We start from the raw sequence: 25,017 nt of genomic DNA on the forward strand, positions 1-25,017 counted from the left end.
TTCTAAAGGAGGTGGTTTGCTATCATGGCTTTCTAGACCTGCAGATGATGATCACTGGACATGGACATGCTGCAATATAAACAGCAGCCACCTTCTTCCTCACTGTGCACTTTCAACAGAGCAAGAGTGTTTCTCTGTGCCTGAATATTTAGGACAGTAGGAAGTAATATGTAGGAATCCTTGGACACGTATGATCCCAGGAACAAGTACTGGTCCTTTAAAGTGGTTTGGAGAACTTCCTTTAGGGAAGTCATGCTTGTAAGGTAATAAAGTGTTTCTGTTGTGTAGGGCTCCCATTTAGACTAATTGGCAACATTTCAGATTGCTGTATTACTTTTCTAATGCCCTACTGTAATGCCACTGGCAGCCTAAACAATGGTGGTATGGAAGATTGCCCTGTGCAATGCCAGTGGTTGTGAGTCATTCAAAACATCCTATAAAATAAAAGGCCAGCTGTATGTTTGTCCGATACAGTCATGCGCAGTAGAGACTGCCTGCTTCATCCGTTGTTACAGCTAGAGGACCCTGTTGCCTTAGAAAACATATAGTGGTCCTACTGTGTGACTGAAAACCTACTGTAACTTCTGTATCAAAAGTCTGAAAATGTCTTTCCTTACGCACTTCGGCCCGTGCACATGGGCTTTGACACTAGTTCCTTTCATAATTTGTTTAATCTTAAATTTCTATAATTTTGCATCACAGCAATCTAAAGTAATGTGATCGTCATGTGTATGCTTAGATGTGTCCCAACAGTGGATCCGCATTTCCTGTGTCTCCTCAGACCCGAAGGGAGTGCAGGAGCGCAGGCACCACGCCCCAGGGTTAGGCCAATTGTTGAGCGCGGCGCACTAGCCGGGCAGGGCACGAGCTGTGGACCAGTCACTGTGACAGGTGCGCAGCTCTTTCTTTGAGAGCAATGCCATGCCAAGGGGAAGAGGGATGAGACATTTATTGAGGTGAGGGAGGGTGGCTGGATGCAGTTGACCTGTTGATCCTTGGTGGGGAACCACATGACAGAGTCCAGGGAGGTGTGGCTAGAGGGCAGGTCTTAGTGTGGTGAGGAAAGGACCCATGAACGATGCGGTGTGGAAGAGTGGGTTGCAGAACACCAAGTGTGTGCCGGGCTCTCACACACTCCTCGTCACGGACACAGCTCAGGGTGTGGGAAAGACATGTTGGGGGCAGGGGGCATGCGCCACATAGAATTATAGCTGGAGCGCCAGCCACAAAGCAACGCCCTGCCAGAATGTTGAGTGACATGACCGCGACGACTCATGCTCCACTTACACTATCTGTGATGTCACTGGGAACTCCTAGGTGGACCGCATTGCTGCCCACCTACAGAATATGAGTGCTTGTAATTTAAGGTGTAGGTGGAGTGCCAGGGGGCGGGGGCAAGCCCCTGTAATGCCCACATGTGGAGATGTTGAGGAAGGGTTAGGGGGGACTTGAGATCACTTAGAAGAACCTATATTTCCCTTCTCCATTGCCCGCCAGCAGGGAGCACTCCCGAGAGGACCCCCCTGATCTGTAATGTCGTCGCTAGCCGTTCCCCGACAGATGGGTGGCAACAGGACCATGTGCACCCCCTCTCGTGCCCTGCAGTAACATGGGCATATGTGGATGAAATAAATACCCAGGTCCACAAGTGACTCCTGTTGACGTGCGCCCACCTATGAGCACGCGTGTAGGGGAAAGCAAGCTCGAGGGGTGTGTGTCCGTTAGTGGGCCCCTCAGTCTAAGAATCGTGGAAGTGCGTACATAGGTCAAGTTATGCTACACCTGGAAAGTTCACGTGCACCACAGGGTGGGTTCTTGGCAGTAAAGTCCAGCGCACTCAGGGTGAGATGGGGGGCCGGGGGAGGGGGGTTGTACAAGGCACTGGTAAATGGCCAGCCATTCAGCTGCTTTCTAAAGGGGAGCAAGTAGGCCATTCAGTGAAGATGGAGGGCTGTGGGGAATTCCATCAAACGCACGACCACTTTTGCAAACATAACGCCTATATTGATTTAGTGTCCATTAGCTCCGCCTCATAATACACACACCGTTCCTGCCTTAAGACAGCCACATCGCTAGGGCGACCAGAAGTCCCGGTTTTGCTGGGACTGTCCTGGTATTTGGTGTTCTGTCCCGCTTTGTCAAGATCATGTTTCCATTGGAAACTGCAGTGCTCCCGGTTTTTGTTAGTAGGTCTTCATAGCTGGAAGGCAGGAATGCACAATCTCGCACAGAAGGAATGCTGCATTTTACAACTTCAGATAGTGTTAGTTTGTGATAAATGAATTATAATATGTGTTTATTTGAACAGTAACACTTAACCACCGTCTCTTCCAACCTCTACTGAAGTGTAGTGCCTTGACAGCCACTTTCAAGAGTTAGTCCTACTTTTATGTTAGTTGCCCTCTCCCGTTTTTTTTACTTTTTGAATCTGGTCACCCTACACATCGCTGACTTTGCACACATGCATTCCACACCATGAAAAGACAATCATGCCCAGTGAATGCAGGTGTGCTTAGAGCCCACCTTTCTCCACTTTGCATGCTGAAGCAGGGCATAGTGTTGCTAACCTGCCTCCTTGCCTGGCGTAGAGCATTCATCCACGCCTCTCGGTCCTTCTGCCTGCTACTTTCTATCCGCCTCTACTCCTCAACTTTTGGGCAGTGTGGAAGAACGCCAGAGGCGTGGCTAAACAGCCATGGTCGAAGTCGTCGGGAGCGACTTGGGGCGGTGCTCCTCTACTTTTTTAAATTAAGTTTTACTGTTCCTATACTTATATTTTAAAGAGAAACTGAACGATCCCTTAAACAGCAGGTGTATTTGGGGGGTTTGGATTGTCTTGGGAGGGGGCGTGGTGATGGGGTTTGTGGGGAGCGGGGCAGGCCAGCAGGGGAAACAGTTCTACAATTATTTCTTGTGTATTTCAGTCAGCATCAGCCAGGTGGCGTGGGCAGGAGCCCCCACCCTCCCCAGCCCAGGATCAGCTCATCCGAGCTGCTGCACCGTGCCACGAGGTACGAAGAGGATCACAGCCCAGTCAGGCCCCCATGAGCCCCCACCAGCACCCCTGTGCTGCCCACCCCTCCTAGAGCAACATTTCACCACCCTATCGCCCACCCCCCACCTAGAAGCGGCCCGGGTCGCGCTCCAGCAACGCGCCGACATCGAAGGAAAAAACAAAATGTCGGGCGCGATGCGGCGCCAGAGCGAGGCTCAGCATCCTGGTTGCTAAGCAACCGTGCTTAATAGCACACAACATCCGCCGGCAGGCGGAAGAGCCGGCCACCTTCAAAGGCCATTCTAAGGCCCTGTTTGCCCCTCTGCATTCAGTCAGCATCAGCCAGGTGGCGTGGGCAGGAGCCCCCACCCTCCCCAGCCCAGGATCAGCTCATCCGAGCTGCTGCACCGTGCCACGAGGTACGAAGAGGATCACAGCCCAGTCAGGCCCCCATGAGCCCCCACCAGCACCCCTGTGCTGCCCACCCCTCCTAGAGCAACATTTCACCACCCTATCGCCCACCCCCCACCTAGAAGCGGCCCGGGTCGCGCTCCAGCAACGCGCCGACATCGAAGGAAAAAACAAAATGTCGGACGCGATGCGGCGCCAGAGCGAGGCTCAGCATCCTGGTTGCTAAGCAACCGTGCTTACTAGCACACAACATCCGCCGGCAGGCGGAAGAGCCGGCCACCATCAAAGGCCATTCTAAGGCCCTGTTTGCCCCTGTTCGCCGCGTACGGCGCGTGGCGAGTTGCCAGGATACAGACTTATGGACTTCTGGTGCTCCCGGACAATACATGCTTACACCGTTGGAACGCATCCGACGAGCAGGAGCTCACCTCATGAGGCCCGACACCGCAGGAGTAGCGGGCCTGGCAAGGAAACCCTCTGGGATCAGATACCTGGTCATCCAGCTCTGAATCTGCTTCATTACGGCATTAATGCACACAAGTGCTCCGAGCTGCCCCATTAAGGCCCCTGGCAACTTGCACATGCATGCGCCTTGTACTCTCCTGTAACAATCAATGCCCGTCAGTTAACTGTGTAACTCTCATGCTCATTGCCTTACTCTGCACCCACTTTGCCACCCTCGTGCCTTATGCATGACCTCGGATTCTGCGCTCTGATGCAAACGAACTCAATATGAGAGTTCAGCACATGTGTGCCCCCATTGGGTATTCGCACTCAAATGCTTTGATGTACTCCAGCCAACATGCGACCCCAATGCATACGAGTTGTGTTGTGCCTCATGACCACATTTGAACTGTGTTGTGCCTTATGGTCGCCTCCTGACCATATTTGAACTGTGTTGTGCCTTATGGTCGCCTCCTGACCATATTTGAACTGTGTTGTGCCTTATGGTCGCCTCCAGACCATATTTGAACTGTGTTGTGCCTTATGGTCGCCTCCAGACCGTATCTGATTTGCTGTGTGCCTACCTTATGTCACCAATGCCACATACTCGCCAATCTCCTGCACGCCTCCTCAGCCATAGCATGCTATCCTGCCTCATCGCAATCATGTTCCCCTTTTGTGTCATGCAAAGTAACATACTTTGCAATGGCAATAGCTACATATCCCACAAAAATGGTCTAGCCAGACTGGCCTGCCCAAGACATTACCCTATCATATGCCCCACACCATTCTTGCCTACCACTCCTGCCTTCCTCCCAGTCTCACAATCCGCCTCTCCGACCCATTACCACGCATACTTTTCTGATGTCCCGGCTACTAAGCACTTAGATACCTCCAAGCGGAACCCTACCAATATAAGTACATCAAGCCCCACCTTTGGCTCCAGTACCTCCACAACTGCTGACCTTACTGTCTCTCGAACCACCACCCTCACCCCTATTGATCGGAACAAGAGACTTGGTGCCAGAACCCACCACAAGACTAGCACACCCCTAGCTAAGCGACCCAATAAGACCATCAATCACACTGCAATACCTAGCAATTCCACCCTCTCTATTCCTAAAGGAGCTCTTCTAAATGTTAGATCACTAGTCGCCCATTCCATAGAAGTAGCCAACATTTTTCTAACTAACAACTTGGACTTCCTTGCTGTTACCGAAACCTGGTTGCATGATGCTGCAGGACCATCTCTCACCCTAGCTATACCAGACAACTATACCATCCTCAGAGCAGATAGACCCAACGCACGAGGAGGAGGTGTAGCTATCATTTTCAAGTCCTCGCTTAATATTAGACTAGCCTCGTCTCCTCCACTTAAATCATGTGAACATCTCACATTCAAATTACAAACGTCCCCTAAGAGCACTATTACGATGCATTTAATTTACAGACCCCCGGGCCCACCAGGCTCATTTGAGGAAGACATCACCTCACTAGTTGCCGAAAGCTCCAAACTTTCAGCAGAAAGGATTATACTTGGAGACTTCAATCTTGGGTTTAATGACCCCCTCGACACCCCAGCCACTGCCCTGGCCACAGCATTAGAGGAGCATGGCCTCCAACAATTCTGCTCCAAACCTACCCACTCGAAGGGTAGAATCCTCGATTGGGTAACCGCCCTTAACTGCAACATTACCATGAAGGATCCCATACAGCTCGTATGGACTGATCATCATTTCCTCCCATTTGACATTAACACTAGTAACCTAGTGCATAACAAGCCTGTTACTGCTCCAGCCTGCCTAACTAGGAATAAGAGTAACATCACAGCGGAAGCCTTAATACCCTTGGTGACCCCTATTCTGAACGCACTACCAGCCACAACTGACCTGAACCAACTGGTCAACGTCTATAACGATTCCATGGCCAAAGCAGTTGACACTATTGCCCCACTAAAAATGTGCAAAGGGAAACCAAAAGCGCACCTGAATACATGGTACACCCCAGAACTTAAACTCCTCCGGCAACAAAAAAGTAAACTGGAAGCACTATGGAAATCAGTGCCCTCAGCAATTAACAGAACTAATCTCACTAATATATCCACTCTCTACAAAAATGAGATTATACGCGAAAAGAAAGAATCGCTCAACTCCAGGATCTCGCAGGCAAGTTCCAGCTCAAAGGAGCTCTTTAACATTCTAAAGGAATTAGAAAACCCCATTCCTCCCACGGATACTTGCACTAAAGATAAACCTTGGTGCACAGGGATCCAGAATGCCCTTGTTAACAAAATTTCAGGGCTCCAGTTTAAAATTGACAATAAACAACAACAACTCACTCATGATCCGACTTCCAGTCCCACCCCTCCCCCTCCTACAGCCACCAGCCCAGGGTTTACCTTCAAAAAGGTATCCATACCTGAAGTACAAAAAATTATAGCGTCATTGAAACCCTCGAACTGCAAGGGGGGCAGCTGTCCCGCACAGATTATAAAAGATGCTGCCAGGGATCTCTCCCCTTTCATTACAAAATTAATAAACTTGTCATTCTCTGTTAACTCGGTCCCTAGCAATCTGAAACAATCCTGGGTCCTACCACTACTAAAAAAAACTACCCTCGACCCAAATATACCCACGAATTACAGACCCATTACCACTGTCCCATTCTTACTAAAAATTCTTGATAGAGTGGCCTATCTACAAATCCAGGATTACCTCGAGACAAACCATTTACTAGGAATTCGCCAATCCGGCTTTCGTCCACAACACGGGACAGAAACGGCCCTTGTTGATCTCAAGTGCCAAATAGACGACCTCAAAGATAAAGGTAAAGCTGGCATCCTTCTTCTTCTTGACCTATCCGCTGCCTTTGACTTGGTTGATCACAAAATCCTGTGCAACCATCTGTCATCGGCAGTACACTTCTCCCATTCCGCAATTTCATGGATCCAATCCTTCCTGGACAAAAGGACCATGCAGGTTTTCTCACCCCTAGCAGCGGCCGACCCTATCCCTATCACTTGTGGTGTCCCACAAGGATCTTGTGTCTCACCGACTTTGTATAATATTTTTACAAAGCCCCTATTCGACAAGCTGGACCATCTGGGTGTCACCTACACCAACTATGCAGATGACACCCAGATACTCCTCACCTTATCCGGCAACTATAATTCGGACGCCAATTGGATCAATGAAGTCTTCTCCATCATTCAGGCATGGATGGCCACACATGGCCTCTGCCTGAATGATGACAAGACTGAACTGCTCCTTGTCGGCTCACCCAACGCCATTCGGAAACTTAGTCCCAGCTACACTAGCTTTACCATTGACGGTAACACCATCCCTATCGCCAAGAGTGTAAAAACCCTTGGTTTCTACCTCGACACGAATACCAATCTAGCCAAACAAATTAATATGACTGCCTCAGCCACGGCCTACACGGGCAAACTAATTAGGGCCTGTAGACCGCTGATCTCCCCTAACAACTGCCTCACCTTAGCCAGAGCACTTATACAATCTAAACTAGATTACTGCAATAGTCTCTATGTAGGTGCCAACAAAACGGTAATTAATAAACTGCAAGTTCTACAAAATAATGCACTCCGTGCCGCCCTGAATATTCCCAGAAGAGAACATATTTCGGCTACCAGAATTGCATGCAAATGGCTCTCCATCCAACATAAAATAGATCTAAAAACCATCTGCCTCACCTATAAAGCACTCAACTGCCTTGCCCCGCCCTATCTCACCAACAAATTTACATTAAGACAGAACACTAGAACCACTAGATCCTCTAATACACTACAACTGACTGTGCCCAAATACTCCCTCAAAAGAGCTGGTGGTTCCAGCTTCCCAGTTCTGGCTTCACAACTCTGGAATACCATTCCACTGGATATCAAATCCACACCTACCTTCCAGCCTTTCAGAACTAAGGTCATCACCTGGTTACTCAACAATTAACCTACCATGTTTGAATGCATACCTACTGCAAGAATGTATTCTGCACTATGTCAGCATATTATTGTCTATGCACTAATTGCTATCCTGTCAAGTATACCTTTGCTTCATCACTGTACAATTGTGACCTACTTTGCCTGTAACTCGAAGCTTAAGCGCCCATATACCCGTGGGTCAGGTGCGCTATACAAATTAATAAACAAATAAACAAACAAACACTTCGGCCGCTGCTAAGCAGCTTACTTTTCAGGAGACGTAGAGAAACAGCAGTCACGTGGCAATGAATGTCTCCCTGTTCTTAAATGTTACCCACTTCTATTTTTTAGGAAGGAGCCTTTGCACTGGTTTTTAAGAGTGCCCACTACCCAGGAGAGGCTGTTGTTACCAGGTTAGTAAAACGAATGCATAGCACATGGGAGCAAAATGTTTGCCTTGACTTGCTGCGACGTGACTTGATAGGCATTTAATATTAGCGTTCAAGCTAATTTGGCTGTAAAGAGATTGTACATATTTTATGCATGTGTTATTTAAATAATCAAAGTGTCACACAACAAGCCATGTAACTAGGAACAAGAAGAGAAATGATCCTAAATGTGTACTGATATAATTCTAGTGCACTCTTCTGTTTAGCCCTTATCTCCACAGTACACACACTTTAACATTCATATGGCTCTGCCCAACCTCAACCGTCCTGTACTAAAGGGCAGGTGGCCTACCTATCCTGAGTAGTGGCACGTGGCCTTCTGCCAATCAGAATGCAGGTTGCACCTGCATATAAAAGCCAGGTGTATTTTCTCTTGTACGGAGATGTGGACGTGTTCATTGTGAGTAGGGGTTACAGGCGCTCAAACTTCCCAACATATGCCCTATCGGGAAGTTGAGCTTTTCTGGCTGGGTTCGAGCTGACCCTCTGTATTTTCATGGCATTTCCCAAAGGTCAAACACTGCCGCAAGTCTCTCAGCAGGGTCGAAGCCCACCATGGAATTTCAAGGCCTGGAACTCAAGAAGGGAGTTTGAGTAGCCACTTAGACGCCCTAATCCATTCTAAAACAGAAGGCCCACCCTCCGTCCCTCTTCCTTTGTGGGTTGGGTTTGTCTATTGAGTTCAGCATGGACGGGGCACATCGGTGGTTTTAGGGGTGGTTTGGAGTGTTTTGGTGAGTTTAGAAGTGTTTTGACTTGCTCAGTTTTTCTTGACACCGGTTCTATCCCCTTTTGTCTGTGTGTTCTTTAGACTCCCTCTCTAATCTTCCCTTGTTACCCTTACTCCCTTTTAATTCTTTTTTTAAAACGAAGAGTTCCTCTTGTACGTTTCCCTAAAAGCCAACCAAGTTTCCTGACTTGTACAGCAACCTTTGGGCTTGAACGGGAGAAGTTTTCCAATGCTGGGCCCAAGCACCTTCCCTACTGGTTATGTGTTTCGAGAACCCCTTCCCTTCGTGTCAGTCTTGCGAGAACCCCTTTGTCATTGTCACTTGTTTTGTATTTTGCACATTGACACATTAGGCACATTTGGTACTTTGCACACTGACACCTTGGGCACATTAGGCACATTTGGGTTTTGCACATTGAGATCTAAGTTAATATGTCCTGTTAGTTGGAGGGAATGCCAGACAGTTCATGTATTGTGTAGGATCATTTTAATTCCAACCAATACAACAGTGGCAGTACCTGCCTGGGTGGTGTAACATACAGGCTTACCCACGTGGTGGCCTCTTCAAATCCGTGCAGCAAAGAACAAACATTGTTTAAGATTTACCACTGCATCACTGTTAAGGAGGCACCATCCAGCTACGGGAGGGGCGATTGAAGTTGTCGGTCTCTGAGTTGCACTGTTCCCTTAAGCACTCCAGCATTTGGAGAGCTGAGTTCCACAGAGTCATCATTGCAGTTTTCAACTGGTTGTAAGGGAGCGGCCGCTGTGTGTGGAGTGGGTGCAGCTTTTGTAACATGTTCTGGGCACTGTCAAAGTGGGCACAGATCCTCTGGACCACAATTACTTTCTTATCTAGCGGGGGGTATTGGCTTATGAAGTGGGTCACCACAAGATGGAGGTCATGGGGCATGCAGGACATGTTTCACCTGCCCGCCCGTCCGCTACAACATTAGATCCATTGTCAGCTGCTAGAAAGCTTACTTGTAAATCATGAGTAGTGAGCCAGTGCCCCATAACCTCCTTTACTTTATCCCCTGTGCGACCTGCAGTCACATCCGTACATGTACACTGAGGCCCCCTGGCGAGTGACATTTGGCCCTGCTGCCTTGGGCTTTCCTACAGAGAGGCATGGGGGAAGGAGGCACAGTGGCCAGTGATGGCCATGCAATCTGTGCCTTGAGCACTGGTCCACATGTCCATTGTAAGGTGGCTGTTCGTACTCTGACAGTGGTACAGTGGCTTCTTCATATGCCTCTTGTCCACCAAATTCTGCTTTTCAGGGGGTAGTGGGACTGTGGAGCACTGCACACTTCTAGCCGCCGCAGCCTATACCTCCTGGAATGGCACCAGCTGCAAGCGACAACGAACACCACTGTTATAGGGTTATGGTCCTGAATTTAGTATGGGCCATCCAGCGTGGATTCTGTCCTCCCATCCACAGCCTAGGCCATGGCATCCCGGGAAGTGCTCCTGCACGAGATTCTTTTCTGGGCATTCTGCGTGTACCAAACAGAGGCGTCTTCGGAGCATCCAAAACATTCAAACATGTTGTATTTGTCTCTCCCAAAATGTTTTTGCAGAGATGAGTACAATGCATGTCACCTGCAATGGCCTTTTGCACAGGTATGCAGGTAAATGAAGGCGAGGTTGCTCAGTCCATACAGATCAGATGCCAGTAAAATAGAGAGGCCTGTAGCTTGCACCTTGCATGGTAGAGGGAAACAGCCTGGCGGTACATTAGTAATCCTGCATGCTGTGCCAGATGACAGCGGGTGCAAGTGGAATGGTATCCAGTCATTTTATTGCAAACAAAACAGAGTGGTAAATTTCAGAGCGGCCCAAAAAAGAGTGCAAACATTAAGGAAATAATTGAAGGGTAGTGGGGCAAGGGATTTAAATGGGTTGGGGTGGCGTTAAAAGGACAAAAAACAGGGGGTTTGGGTGGGGCACCCCCCCGCACCCAAAAAACAAAAAAATATCAGTGTTTTTCGGTGTTCTGTCCGTGGTGAAATTTTGATCACTCGGTAATTGTGGTCGGTAAGATCCCATATAACCAGGTGGAATGCCTGGGTGCCACTTGCAGCTTGGCGTGTTGTGAGGGATTACTAAAACTCAGCCGTTGCGCTGCAATGGTGGATGCGTATAATGACACAGCCACTCTCTTATGGGGTGTAGGCAAAAACCTACCCTTTAAAAAGGATTGTTGCTATCCACATGGATGGGTGCAGTCTGTGACCGTGCCCACCCTCTTGGGCGGGCCCCGGTCTCTCTTAAAGTGCAGATGTAGAATTCCCTGGCTCTGGATGCGCTTTGTAGCCGCGCGCCGGCTAACCGTTGACAGGCTTTCCACAGGAGACCAGTGCCCCTCTGAGTGGGAGGATGTGTAATTGGTGACTGTGTGACACTTGGTGATATGCATAACTCCACCGCCTTTGGGGCGGGGTCTCACAGAGGTTTGTTTAGGATACTCGTTTATCCCCTCCTAAAGCACCCACCCAGTTGTTGGGCAGAAAATACACACGAGTGACGTACAATGGCACACACTAAATATGAAAGGAGGGGCTTTAATGCAGAAGTGTGGCTCATGCTTTACAGGTGGCTTTGAATGCTGTCTGTGCAGGTGCCACACTCTGTCTCTTATAGTTACATCCATGTACTGCCTATGTAACACTTTGTGATGCCTTTTTGTGTTCCATGTTGCACTGTCATTTAATTATGACGGTAGTAACTACCAGCCATCCTGGGCCTTGAGTAGTAAGAATGAGTTAATCATGCTGTCCCTAACCTTTTGTGTTTGTTTTAGGAGAGGGAGCCCCCTGTTGATTGGTATTCACAGTAAACACAAGCTCTCAACTGAGCACGTGCCCATCTTGTACAGGACATGTAAGTACAGCCAAATGTGTTGAGCTTTTTTTGTTTTTTGCTACTCAGCTTTTCTTGAGTTCTATAAAATGTGTCGTTCGTGTCGTGTTCTGCTTGCGTGTATTTGGGTAAACTGCAACTATGACGCGTTTACTGATTTTTGGACACTGCACAATTTACATACATTGGTGTCAATTGGCAAAGGCCCGCGGGCGCCGGGTGTATGTGTGTGTGTGTGTGTGTGTGTGTGTGCATTGCATCTTGTCCTAGTTTTTCCTGCACACACATTCCTTTTCCAAAAGGGGGGGTGTGTGCCCGCGGAAGAGCCTGGCTGTAGGTGCAATGGGCCTACCCACAACACAAGCCCTTCTATGCCTACCTATGCAAGTGCCACGTGCATTGCTGATGCCTGCATATGTTTTGGCTTAATGCCACTGCATGGGTAGCAGGCGAGGGCCCACCCCCTGCCCATCTAGGGGTCGTGGGTCCCAGTACATTGGCAGGGCCAGGCTTTAAATGTAATCTTTACATTTCCACAGTAGTGCTGCAGGCGGAAGCGTTAGCAGTAAACAGGAAGGCTCATGCTAAACCTGGACCTTTCTGTGTGGAGCAGGGAGATACTCTGGGGGTTGGGGGGGGGCATAAAGACCCCTGCCAGCATTGCACATCCCCTGAAAGGCCATACACAAGGGAATGGGAACGTGGGGTGGCATAAATGAAAGCTCACCGCTCTCCCACACGTGTTCTCATAAGAAAAGGGCTTGGGCTGGCAGAAAATGTGTAATAGGGGGCCATTTTGAACATTATTTCTAGGGCCCCTTTTGGTTTCTAGTAATTCTTACCAGGGCCTATTTTGGTTTCCAGTAATTCTTTCCAGGGCCTCTTTTGGTTCCCAGTCCACCCCTGCCTACAAACTGTCGTTTAGGTCAGGCAGGTACATTTATTCAGAGGGAGCGTGCCGGCATGGCTGCGCACAATGAGTGTGGGGCTTTGTGGAGGGAAGACAGTAGGGCCCAGTCACCGGCTACCTCTGCGCTCTGAACCAGGCTCTCTGTTGGGCTCCCACTGCCAGTCCCCGCCCCCACCCCGGAGATGTATATAATTCACTGGAATGTCCTAAATCCAGCCACTGGCACTCTGATCTGCATGTGCCTAGAGATGATTTGGTTTGTATAGTGCTTACCACTGGCAGGTGCCACGCTTCAAATTGCCCCCAGGTTTTGCAGCTAGGCGTATTCAAGCACATTCTTTGCACCCCAGCAAGGTAAACTAGCACACCCGTCGCTCTGCCGAGGGACTGGGCACCGCCATCCTGAGAACTGGGCACTCTTCTTAGAATTCCTGGTGATAGAACATCCAGATCACCCCGGCTAATCGAATGTAAAGCACCATGAAGGACTGCAAGGCAACATGCAGCGCTCATGAGAACATGGATACATTACACGACCAGGGAATAGAATACTCTTGGCGCCTGAAAGACTGTAATCTGGAAGTGAGGGAGCTGGCATTGCAAGGTAATTTCAAACTCTGGAAGGATTATAGATTCAGGAATCGCTAATAATTAATGGCTTCCCTGTTTTTGCCTACCTGCCCCATGCAGTCAATGCTTTCATATTGTTTGGGACTGCCAGTGTGAACTACTTCCACAGTGCCATGACATGACAATCTAAACCACGTGCTCCTGTAACTTCTCCACAGCGCCCTCTTCTGATTGAAATCAGTGTTGCACGTTCTGTTTCAGGGCAGTTTCATTACCCCATCCCACCCACCCCACTACTTATGCATCAAATCCAATTCAATTGATTTTAGTAAATTGTTTACCAACCTTAGATGTCATACAAAATGCCTCAACAAAATTGAGATACATAATATTTGCATAATGCATATCTTATTCATTGCTCAATTTTTTATCATACAAATTGAAAGTATGACACCCCACCAAACGTGCGAGAATGCAAAGCAGTACCGTCTGTGACGCCAGCGATGCAATGAGCGCATGCATGGCTTGCATTTGCAACAGTGATCACTGTGCAAAATACAACACACAAGCCATCGGCAAGGTGCATGCGCAGAAAACCGCGATGGCGGTCAGTATTCTATTGCTGCTCATGGCCTTGATCGCATCGATTTATAATACTTTCTAATAATGCATGAGTGGACGACTCCTCTTCTCCACTCCTCTCTTCTCCTACACCCCTCTGCTCCTCTCATACACTCTTCTCCTCTCATACACACCTCTTCTCCCCTTATGCACTCCCCTCCTCCTCTCCTCCTCTCCTGCACTCCCCTCCTCTCATACACTCATCTCCTACACCCTTCTGCTCCTCTCATGCACATCTCTCCACCTCTCATAAACTCTTTTCCCATACACCTCTCTCCTCATCTCATAACCCCCTCTCCTTATCTCATACACCCCTCTCCTCCAAACCTCTCCTCCTCTCATGCGCTTCTCTTATATGATATGATACAGCATTTATAACGCACCTATACACAAGTGTTTCACTTGTGTACTCGCCTATACACTCTCCTCCTCTCATACACTCCTCCCCCTCTCATACACCCCTCTCCTCCTCTCAAACACCCCTCTCCTTCTCTCATACACACATCTCCTCCTCTCATACACTCCTCTTATACACTTATCTCCTCCTCTAATAAACTCCTCTCCACCCCTCTCATGCACTCTTCTCCTCCACTCCTCTCCTCCTTTGCTACACTCCTCTCCTCTCATGCACTACTCTCCTCTCCTCCTCTCATGCACTCCTCTCCACCACTCTTCTCCTCTCTTATACATTCCTCTCCTCCTCTCATACACTCCTCTCATACACTCCTCTCCCATCTCACACTCCTCTCCCGCTCTCCTCCTCTCTACCTCTGTTTTCCCTACAGCCTTTAAGCATGCAACTATCCTCCCCATTTTGAAAAAACCTACAGCAAATTCTCTGATTGTCTCTAACTTCCGTCTCATCTCCCTCCTACCCTATCTTTGAAAACTCTAAGAGCGCCTTGTGTACTCTTAGATTTCATCCCTTGTTACTGATTTATCCCCCCTTCCTCGCTTCCAATCCGGTTTTCGTCCTCGCCACTCTACTGAGACTGCTCTAATCTGTGTACTCAATTCTCTTCTTACAGCCCGCTACTTTAAACACTCCTCCTTTCTTATTCTTCTTGACTTATCTGCTGCTTTTGATACTGTCAATCATTATTTGCTCTTTGAATCTCTCTCTTCATTCGGTCTCAGGGATTTTGTTCTTTCCTGGTTTTCTTCTTATCTATCTAATTCTAATAAGACTTTCTCGGTCTCCTGGACTGGCCAGATCTCTCCACATCTTTCCCTTGAGCACGGAGTTCCCCAAGGATCAGTCTTGGATCATTTTCTCTTTTCCCTCTAGACCTCTCAAGTTGCAGCTATAATCTCCTCCTTTGTCTCTCTCATCACTTTTATGCCGACAACACTCACCTCTTTCTATCCTTCTCGTCCTTCACTCCTGAAATCCATCATACCCCTGCAGCCTGTCTCTCTGCTATCAAAGCTTGGATGGCATCCCATTTCCTCACTTTAAACGCAGGGAAGACCGAGGTTCTATTCTTCCCTGCTAACACTCTGCCTCCTCATCCACCACCTCCCTTTGTATCCTTTCCTCCCTCTAATCTCTCTTTCTTCCACAGCCCAGCAATCTTGGCCTTTACTTTGACTCCAATCTTACTTTTCTCATTGCATCTCTCTCACTTCTCGTTCTTGCCGCTTTCACCTTCATAATTTTCGTAAAGTTCATCCTTTCCTCACTTTTCAAGCCACTAAACTTCTCATTTCCTCTTTAATCTTTTCACGCCTCTTCTATTGCTCCACCACTCTCTTTGGCCTCCCATCTTCTTGTCTTGCTCCCTTGAAATCAATCTATACTTCTTCTTTTGGTCTTCTCTGTGTTCTCTCCTATCGAGATGCTATCTCCTCTTCTCTGGCCTCACTTGGCTGGTTACCCTTTCACTCTCAACTCAAATTTCACTTTCTCTGCTTAGTTTTTAAATCTCTCTATCAGCTCGCACCTGACTATATTGCTGCACTCTTATCCTTCTATTCTCCATCTCCATCCCTTAGCTCTTCTTCTCTCTTTAGACTGAGTGTCCTACATCCTCCATGTGCTCAGTCCCAGTTCCAATCTTTTCAGCTTCTTGCTCCTTTACACTGGAATGCTCTCTCACTTTCCATCCGCTCTATCACTGACTATTCTCTCTTTCGTCTTTCTTTAAAAATTCCTCTTCTTCATTGCCCCTGATTGCCTGCTACCAGTAAGAATAGATGTTCTAATTTATTTATCATTATTTATGTACTGTACCCTGTAATAATGTGAAGCGCTTTGGCTTAAGGCGCTATATAAAATACAATAAAATCCAAATACAAAATACACTCCTCTCCTCTCATGCACTCCTCTCCTCTCATGCACCCCTCTCATGGACTCCTCTCCTTCACTCCTCTCTTCCTCTCCTCCTCTAATACACTCCTCTGATACGCCCCTCTCCTCCTCTCATGCACTCTTCTCCTTCTCTCATGCTCTCCTCTTATACACTCCTATGATACACCCCTCTCCTCCTCTCATGCACTCTTTTCCTCTCATGCACTCCTCTCCTCTCATACACTCCTCTCCTTCTCTCATGCACTCCTCTCCTCACATACACACCTTTCCTCCTCTCATACACCCCTTTCCTCCTCTCATACACCCCTCTCCTCCTCTCATACACCCCTTTCCTCCTCTCACACACCCCTCTCGTCCTCTCATACACTTCCCTCCCCCTCTCACTCCTCCTCTCACTCCTCCTCTCATACACCCCCTCCTCCTCTCAAACACCCCCTCCTCCTCTCATACACCCCTCTACTCCTCTCATACACTTCTCTCCTCCTCTCATACACCCCTTTCCTCCTCTCATACACCCCTCTTGTCCTCTCATACACTTCTCTCCCCCTCTCACTCCTCCTCTCACTCCTCCTCTCATACACCCCTCTCGTCCTCTCATACACTTCTCTCCCCCTCTCACTCCTCCTCTCACTCCTCCTCTCATACGCCCCTTTCCTCCTCTCATACGCCCCTCTCCTCCACTCATACACTTCTCTCCTCCTCTGACTCTCTCCCCCTCTCACTCCTCCTCTCACTCCTCCTCTCATACACCCCTCTCCTCCTCTCATACGCCCCTCTCCTCCTCTCATACACCCCTCTCCTCCACTCATACACTTCTCTCCTCCTCTCAATCCTCCTCTCATACACTTCTCTCCTCCTCTCATACACTCCTCTCCTCTCATACACACCTTTCCTCTGCTCATACGCAAATGTAAAACAAGCATTTATTGTGATGATATATGGTATGATATGGCATTCATAGCGCGCCTATAGACAAGTGTTTCAAGGCGCGACGAGGCAAGGGAGGGGGAACAGAGGGAAGACAACGATCTTACTAGGCCACGTGACACTGAGATCACGCAAGTTCATGGCTGGGGGGAAGGGACAGTGCGGGGGCAGGGGGGAAGCCTTTAGATGGGCCATCTAAAGCCTGACTAATGAAATGTGCATCCAGCACCCACGTTGGGGTAGGAATGGGGGCCTGGTGTCAACGGCTGGGCTTCGCAGCGCTTACAGCCGGAAGCTGCCACAACACGCAGATCTCCTGGGTGAGTAAAGGGCCTCCCGCACCATGCAACGCACACGGTACTTATGGATTCCAGGCATGTTCCTTTGCAAGACCCTCTTTAGCACCTTGCTTTCACGGGAATGCGAACAATGCCATTATTTCCCAGTTACTTTGAAGTCTGAAAGCCACCGCACTCGCACCAATTGTGATTGGGTGTCATTTTCCCTGATAGAGTGGTCATCTACAAAGATCTGAGCGTCCACCACATTTAGAATAAGGTTTATTGGTTCTGTTCAGCTCTGCAACTATTGAGACAACAGCGACCTCTAGTGGGATGCATCGGGGACGTGAAGTGAAAGGCTACTGATGATACTGGATTTGCCATCACGACGATCATCATTTTTCTTTTTTATATTATACTCCCTTGCCCTGAACCTTGGTCTGAGATGGCTTACTAATGGACAGTCTTCAACACTCTAAATTCAAATTTGTTACCAGAATTGGGATATTTCATCCGTCTGTTTCACAAAAAGATTGTCTTTGTAAATGGGTATAGAAAGACTATTTAAATGACCACAGATAATCCTGCTGTTCATGAGTGTTAAGGTACCTTAGCGAGTTAATTCTCTGCGGGTCATCTGCAGGTCGCAGATTCGAATCCCGTGAAGGCTGACTCAGCCCTTTATCCTTCCAAGGTTTGTAAGCTGAGCAGCCGCTTCGGTTGGTTAATAATTGTATATAGACATGTCCTATGAAAAGCCCTTTGGCAAAAGTGCTATTTAAAGGAATATGATTGGGCGCCTTCTACTGACTTCACCTTGTGCTCCTTTGAATATGCCCCTATTCAACTCCTACCTCCTACACCTCTCACTGTTCTGCCGATCGACTGCCTGACCCTCTCAACTCTCTGGTGCATAGCTCAGGGGCAACGTGCTCGCCTTGGAAGCAAGACAATCTCTGGGTATTAAGCGTGTTATAAATAACCAATCATAACTCCTTTCCCCTGGAGTCACTTCCCGCGACACCTCCATTGTCCTGATGGGAGACTTTAACCTCCCCCAACCCTCTGCAGCAACCTGCCTGAAGCTTATCTCTTTCCTTCTTACCTTCCCCCTACTCCATCCATGACCAGCCTACCCTCTCTGGTGGGAAGTCTCTTGACCGTGTCTTTCTTTCTACTTTGCCCTCTTCCTCACACCTCTCCAAGGAACCATCTCCCTCTCATCACTCCATTGTTCATTTCAACGTCTCAATCTCTTCACCATCTTCTCCTCTTCTCCCCTCTTCAGTGACCAAAAGGAAATCCAAGCTGTACTTTCTTGCCCCTCTCTAAGGACCTCTTACCCGTGTCTCTCCCTATTCATTCCCTTCATTGACTGTGTTTTTACTGACAGTCACTGTGCACTCATGACACCTTCTGGGCACGCACATTCACACATTCCTGCCCCCCACTGCTCAGCCCTGGACTGCCTCTGAGAAGCAGACCCCCAAAGCAAACATATGGCGTGACCTAAACCACTGATGCAAATCCCTAGTGCCACCCACTCATAAGCTAAGAAATCTATTGCACTGGCACCCTGCCAATCTGGCCATTTCAAAAATCTAATCTCCTGCCTTTACAATACAAGCCAACCCGACTGTTGATCTCTTCAAAACTTGACTTGAAAGTTACCTACTGACCAAGGAGGAATCTCTCCCTGCCCCACCCTCGACCCTCCCCACCTGACCAGACCACGCCCTCCAGTGCTGCATAATAATGTCACTTTGCATATTTGTACAGTCCACCTCTTTAGATGACAGCACTTTCCCCCTCAGTTAATGTTGCCTTGTAAGTCACCCATTTCTTTGTTTTGTCCCTGTTTTATGTCCCACTGAGTGTACACTCTCATAAAATGTCTCACCACTTGTTCTCATCTGGGAGGTATTGTCCTGGCATACGTCCGGGGCCTCCCTCCCCCATCTGCCAATATGACACTGCAAGGCCTTTCTGATTGAAACTGACACCCCTGTTCTTCAGATGTACACACCTGCTCTGCAGTGGAAGCGTGGGTCTGAAAGGAGCCCTGCCTGCACTAGGAATAGGAGAGCTTTTATCTTGATCCATACTCTGAGCAAGATCACCTTCTATTACTATATTCAGGTGCCAACGTCTCTCTAAGGAGAGTGTGTGCCCTCTACGGGCTAGCAATAGACACTTCATCGTCCTATAGTATGCGTGGAAGTAAGACAACATTGGGAATCTGTGAGGCCAAAGTAACTCTGCAAGGCATGCACAAAGACCCTGTGTGCCACACGTTCTCCAAACAGGTGTGGTGCAGTCCTCAAGTGAATGTGCACACCTGCATCGAAGTGATGTGCAGCAAAGAAAGCCTGGATACAGAAGTGTGCAGCACAGAAAGCCTGTATACAGAAGTGTGCAGCACAGACAGCCTGGATACAGAAGTGTGCAGCACAGAAAGCCTGGATACAGAAGTGTGCAGCACAGACAGCCTGGATACAGACGTGTGCAGCACAGACAGCCTGGATACAGACGTGTGCAGCACAGAAAGCCTGGATACAGAAGTGCAGCACAGACAGCCTGGATACAGAAGTGTGCAGCACAGACAGCCTGGATACAGAAGTGTGCAGCACAGAAAGCCTGGATACAGACGTGTGCAGCACAGACAGCCTGGATACAGACGTGTGCAGCACAGAAAGCCTGGATACAGAAGTGCAGCACAGACAGCCTGGATACAGAAATGTGCAGCACAGACAGCCGGGATACAGAAGTGTGCAGCACAGACAGCCTGGATACAGAAGTGTGCACTACAGTAGCTGCGATGAAAGCAGGACATGCACTGTTCAGCGCAAGGCTCAGTGTGATGGTCAAATGCCGCTCCACACTTGCCAGCTATGGCAGTCTCGCAAAAGATAGACCCTCTTTATTAAACTGATTAGGGGCCTGACTCGCACAGGATTTTTTGTGGCCACCAAAATGGTCAAAATGCTGCCCGGGCAAACTGTTCTTCATTAGCAGAGGCACGAAATGGACCTTCTGAAGCGCATCAGAGAACTAAAGTACCTGTGATGAAATGGGTGTGGGGTGGGGGAGAGGGCATGGCTCCTCCGGACAAATCCCCTTTACAGAGCCCTGGACGGATGGTAATTCCCCGGCACCATGATTGCTCCTCTAGCAAGTTGCCCTGATCCAATCTGGCAAAAGTCATGTTAGGAACACAAGCAATTCTGCTGGACCAGGTTTAACTTTTCAACCATATTTTCCCTGAAAGTCGTCCACTTTCCTCAAAGTTTGACACCACTTCCATGGAAAATGCTAGGGTTCTTTTCTTCACGTTTCGGTCACCAGTGTTTGTATTGCATTCCAGGGACTTACGCCTAGGGATCAACTTGGTTTTGTGACTCGTGGGCATCTCTGGCTGCAATTTGTGACAGATGGGCCATGCATACTATTCCGCAGCAAATCACAATACCGTCGCAATTGCGGGTGGTTGCAGCCTCAACTTGCATGTGCCAAGCTGCGGTCCAAATTACATTTTCATAAATCAGGCTCCAGAACTTTGAGGTGAGTCCTTCTTTCATCAAGTCACTTCCTGGTTCTCAAAACAAACCCGTTTTATGTATCAATTACATCTGAATCAATGTCCAGCAGCCTATATCTAATGCACCCAAACACAGTAGGGTCTCAACCAGTCCTGCGCATTCCGATGGGAAAGCTACATTTTTGTCATGGATTTGCTGGTGGCAGTTTAGTTCACGTCACTTCATAGATGTATCTCATTAATCCTATATGAGCCTGACTGGACTACACAAACACATTCCTAATGTAAACACCTGCATCCCTAAGGCAGCCATTGCCCACCGTCTGCAGCCTGGCAGCGAGTCGACCCAATGCACAGGCAAAGGGATCTCCTTACCTGCCCGGAATTCCATAACAGCCAACTCCTGGGAGAAAACTAGGAGGCACCCTCGAAACATTGGAAAACAGACGAAAAAGAACCCTATGAGTTTTAAATAATAATCTGTATCAGACACCTATTTTGAATAAGAAAAGCATACTTTTTCAATGTGAAAATATGTACATAAATAGTGAAGACTTATACAGTAGCAAACACAACATCAAGAACAATTTCATCTAAACAACTAAAGGCATCACATAATACTAGCATGTATATGAAGCAATGGATTTGTATTACAAGGTCTTAAGGACACCATTTCAAACTAGATTCCATGAGGTATAACGTCGTTTCATCGCCAGTCATTTCTATGACTGGCTTTCAAACGTGTACAGAATTACGAAAAAGGTAAGCAAACATTTTAGGGTGGTGGGAAAGGACAGATAAGGGGTTGGGGGGTAGGGAATAGGTAAAAATAGGTGGGGGAGCAGGGGTTTGGGGGTAATTATGTACTCGCTTAAAAGACAGTTGTAGAAATGACTGGCGATGAAAGAACATATAACCTCCATGAATTACTTACCAGTCATAGTCCAGTGTGTATCTGTTATGACCGGCTCTTGGTCATAGGGTTCACTCCAAGGGACACTCAGGATACACAGGCCAGGTACGCATAGTGGTTACTTTATTAGGGTTCTTCTGTTACAAGGATCAGATGTCATCATAGCTATTAGGAGATAAAGAGGAAAGGGACAGGAGCAGGAGCCCACTGGCACCCACCACCCAGGCTCACAATCTAACTGCCTGGATTGGAACCCATTCAACTCTAAACATTCTAATCTCACACTCCACACTCACAGCCTACATTCTGATGGTGACATCAATCCTGGCTCAGCACACATGCAAGTATAAGAGCCAACTCTAACACATCCTTTCCTACAACAAACAAACACACCTCAAAGGAGAGAGGAAACAACCCTAACACCTCCTCCTCTTGCATAAAGAACAACACACTCTTTCACAACAGCAAGACACACCTCACTCTCAGCAGAGTTCCGCTAACCCCAGAGATTGAACAAACAGGTGTAACTAACATCCTATGACAGTCCCAGCCGCCACAACTAACATTCCTAACCAATCAAAACATGACAAATCACCTTCCGTTCCCCCCTGCCACAAAGGAACCTCGAACTGCCACTTTCGAGCACTAACCGCCCACCTCGGCAAACAAACCACAACACTACCAAGACCAACCAAACACAAAGCTCCTTCCGTTCCTCTCTGCCACAAAGGAACCTCGAACTGCCACTTCCGAGTACTAACTCCCAAAATCGGGAAAAACCAGGTACTGTTATAACTGCGCAAGATACTTACTAACAACCCAACAATCTACCTGGGTCACCAAGAAACCACAGTCACAACTCATGCCGCTGTCAAATCCAATCCAAAATTCAAGCAACACAGACACACCTAATCACCAGTCACTCCCCTCATAACACCAATAAAGAAACGCAACCAGCTGTCACTAAACAACCACCACCAGCATAACGCTACAAATGTTGGCCAGACAAATGAGCCCTTCAAAACCAAATAAACACCCCAAAGTGAACACAGCTGCAGATGAAACGTTGCCAGGCTTCTGAAAGTAATCAAGAGCGGACTCAAGAACAATTCCAAAAGTCACCTAAAGGTAAAAGAAAACACTAAATGCAATGTCACTTGCATCTTCAGAATTCCAAGCAATCCCTGGACCTTAACAACTCCAAGGTCACCAAAAACATCAAAGCTTCACACAGCTTCAGGCACTAGTCCCCTGCTAGATGCCTCTGGACTGCTCCGCAGAGCCACAATCCAAAACAACATAAAAGCTTCACTAAGTTTCATGTAAACTCCTCAGAGCCACCAATCATCACAACAACACAGCTTTGCAAAGCTTATGGTACTAGTCTCCTACTAGATACCTCTGGACCCCTCAGAGTCACTAACCTATTCATCAAAGTTCCAACTAGCTTCTATACTAGCCTACCACTAGTAACATCACTGACCCCGCAGGGCCTCAAAACACCAAACACCTCCAACTCCGCAGAGTCCCCTGACCAACCCTGGTCATGTACATCAATTAAAACACATTCCAAAAAAAATCCCAAAAGATTTCAAAACCAAACACTGGTCATGCACCAACACTAAAACATTCACATACTACTCCAACACACACATGAAACACAGGATGTTCAAAATACAGACAACCCTCACATAGAATGTTAACTGCTAAGGAGCGCTGCAGTCACTCTAGCAGTCATCATGGGTTGCACATCCATGCACGCACAAACAAAACATCACGCCTGCCATGTCTCAAAAATGGTTACAGTAAGCATTGCAATGACATATCAATAATCACATTATAAATTGCAGATCTCATTTCCTAAAAGTCCATGTTGCCAAAGCATGGGCAACTCTAAATGCTGAAATGCCTCAAAGATTGTGGTAACCATTAATGACCAACATCACTCTTATTGTGCTTTAGGATCACAAATCTCACGCATAGTGGTTACTTTATTAGGGTTCTTCTGTTACAAGGATCAGATGTCATCATAGCTATTAGGAGATAAAGAGGAAAGGGACAGGAGCAGGAGCCCACTGGCACCCACCACCCAGGCTCACAATCTAACTGCCTGGATTGGAACCCATTCAACTCTAAACATTCTAATCTCACACTCCACACTCACAGCCTACATTCTGATGGTGACATCAATCCTGGCTCAGCACACATGCAAGTATAAGAGCCAACTCTAACACCTCCTTTCCTACAACAAACAAACACACCTCAAAGGAGAGAGGAAGCAACCCTAACAGTATCCCAATCACAAAAAAAATGCATGTTAGAATTGGTAAAAGTTCAGAGCGCAATCCTTATCTGTCTCCATTTTTTGAAAGGCAATTCTTCTTGGCCAATAATATCAACATTTACTGACCGGTGTAGACCAATCAACAGGGAACAGGGATAAGACATCCATTTTCTACCACCATAAACTCCTTTTTGGAGGCATCCATAATGGCAGACTTATTCCAAAATAATATTGGCCCCCAAAGAGATCAATGTGCAAGGTGTCATTGGTTTGGTCATGTTACCATATGTGGACGATATCTAATTGGCCAGGAATTATCCTATTAGTGTTTGAAGATGGACCAATATCGTCTCGGGAGGATAGCTCGGGAGGATAGCTCAGCGGCAACATGCTCGACTGGGAAGCAAGGTGACACGGAGCAACACAGGTTCGATCCGCGGTGCGCACTTCGAAACCTCTGGGTATTAAGTGCGCTATAAATACCCTATCATATCATATCATACCAATAGCCACAAGATCAATATGAAAAGAGCATGTATGTATGATAGGGTTCCATACATCATGAGAGGCCAGGCTGCACCCTGCCTTAGAGGAGAGCTAGGTATTACTGCGCGTAAGTCCCAGAAGGTATTACTAGTTAGTCAAAGCAGGCAAACATTGAAGCCATGACAACGGGGCACTACATTTTGGAAACTGCTGCCTTCACTCTAACTAAAATCCTTTGGAGCTAATCCAGGACATACATAATATCCATCCCACTGACACATGTAAAACTAGTGGACTGGCATGTACAATGTTTGTGATCCCTGTGCGGGGGCCCGGAGCTGCGCTGCA

At 47.8% G+C, this 25,017-nt stretch overlaps 1 protein-coding gene across 1 annotated transcript in view; it reads left to right on the top strand.

The window, feature by feature from the left end:
• GFPT2 (glutamine-fructose-6-phosphate transaminase 2) overlaps positions 1-25,017 on the top strand; it is a 131,042-nt gene that overhangs the window by 56,991 nt on the left and 49,034 nt on the right. The window contains exons 7-8 of the mRNA XM_069652649.1: positions 8,136-8,197; positions 11,770-11,849. Coding sequence (XP_069508750.1) covers positions 8,136-8,197; positions 11,770-11,849 — 142 coding nt within the window. The remainder of the gene's footprint in view (positions 1-8,135; positions 8,198-11,769; positions 11,850-25,017) is intronic.

This window comes from Ambystoma mexicanum, chromosome 3p, assembly GCF_040938575.1.
Source record: "Ambystoma mexicanum isolate Mex_15411 chromosome 3p, UKY_AmexF1_1, whole genome shotgun sequence".
NCBI lineage: Eukaryota > Metazoa > Chordata > Amphibia > Caudata > Ambystomatidae > Ambystoma > Ambystoma mexicanum.